Below are 1,273 nucleotides of genomic sequence, written 5' to 3' on the forward strand. Positions count from 1 at the left end.
AAAGCTGGGGGTACCCGGCACTGCCAAGGTGCCGGAGGAGAAAGCAGGCTCTGAAGTCCTTCTGCTCCTTCCTTGCTTCCCAAGGTGCCGAGCCCCTCTTCCACGACTTGGATAGCGATGATACCTCACTGAGCAACCTGGGCGACTGCTTCCTCGCCACAGCGGACGCGGGGCCACTCCAGGCGCGAGTGGGGAACCCCATCGACCACCTCTACTCCATGCAGAACTCCTACTTCACCTCCTGAGCGTGGCGTGGTCCCCGGCACGGGGCAGCCGATGCCACCGCGCTGCCCCAGGGGGGATTGGGACCCAGGAGGGATTGGGAGGGAGGGGGAAGCGACACTCCTGGGATGCTGTCAAACAATATGTGGTAGCTTGGGATTCCCAAGGAGCGAGTTAAGTTATGGGTTGCATAGTTTCATGTTTCTCTTAGGAGCCTAGGATTAGGGACAGGAGTGGTTTTTGCAGCTGGCTGGTGGGTTTTCAAATTTCAAACGGGGAACCAAATTTCTCATTTTGGCAGGGGGGAAAGGCAGGGGGAGGGGGAAACCCTTCCCGTGGGAGCATCCCAGTGCCGTATCCCCTCTGCACCACCTTCGGTCCGAGCGGCGGAAAGAGCAAACTGCTGACCTTCACGGGGGGAGCCCGCAGCATCGGCTGGGCTTTGAAATTTGAAAAGCTGACAACGCTTTGGGGCAACACAGGGAAAATTTTGCTGTGGGGTTTTTCCTCTGTTCCCTCGACCAGCTTGAGCGCTCGCTGTTTAAACACAGGGACTTTTAAGATAGATGTTCCCGTGCGAATATAGAAAGCTAGAAACCCCTAACATCGTCCCCGTCCCCGGGGAGGGGGCTGCGTGTGTGTATGTGTGTGTGTGGGCACGCACGTGTGTGTGTGCAGAGCTGTGGGGCTGTGGGTGATGTACTGCACAGCCACACCTGCCAGATTGTATCAACAAAGTTTATTTCTAAGTCTATCAGAAATTTACTGTACAGCAAAAGTAACTTTATTTTCAGCGTGAACCATATTTAAGGAAATACTCAATGCACTTAAGTTATAAGATGAAATAATTTACTTTTTATAAACGTTATGTTTAGGTTGCAAAAGCCCAGTGGCAGGGAAGGAACATCAGTTCGTTTCAGGCGATAGGTTTGGGTTTCGGGGTTGGTTATTTTTGGTGCTCTCAGGTTGCCCCGCTGGTTTTGAGGTGCAGTTGAAACCCAAAGCAGGGCTGGCTCCAGGGACCTGCTCCTCCGCCAGCAGATCGATGGGG

At 53.8% G+C, this 1,273-nt stretch overlaps 1 protein-coding gene across 1 annotated transcript in view; it reads left to right on the top strand.

Moving 5' to 3' along the window:
- The window catches only part of LOC104078881 (LIM homeobox transcription factor 1-alpha-like), a gene marked incomplete at its 5' end in the record, with an annotated part of 1,334 nt that extends 1,089 nt beyond the window's left edge, over positions 1 to 245 (top strand). Inside the window, one exon of the mRNA XM_009580698.1 lies at positions 11 to 245. Within this exon, the coding sequence (XP_009578993.1) occupies positions 11 to 245 (235 nt within the window). The remainder of the gene's footprint in view (positions 1 to 10) is intronic.
- Positions 246 to 1,273: the final 1,028 nt, after the last annotated feature.

The sequence above is a fragment of the Fulmarus glacialis genome, unplaced genomic scaffold (genome assembly GCF_000690835.1).
Source record: "Fulmarus glacialis isolate BGI_N327 unplaced genomic scaffold, ASM69083v1 scaffold19776, whole genome shotgun sequence".
Taxonomy (NCBI): domain Eukaryota; kingdom Metazoa; phylum Chordata; class Aves; order Procellariiformes; family Procellariidae; genus Fulmarus; species Fulmarus glacialis.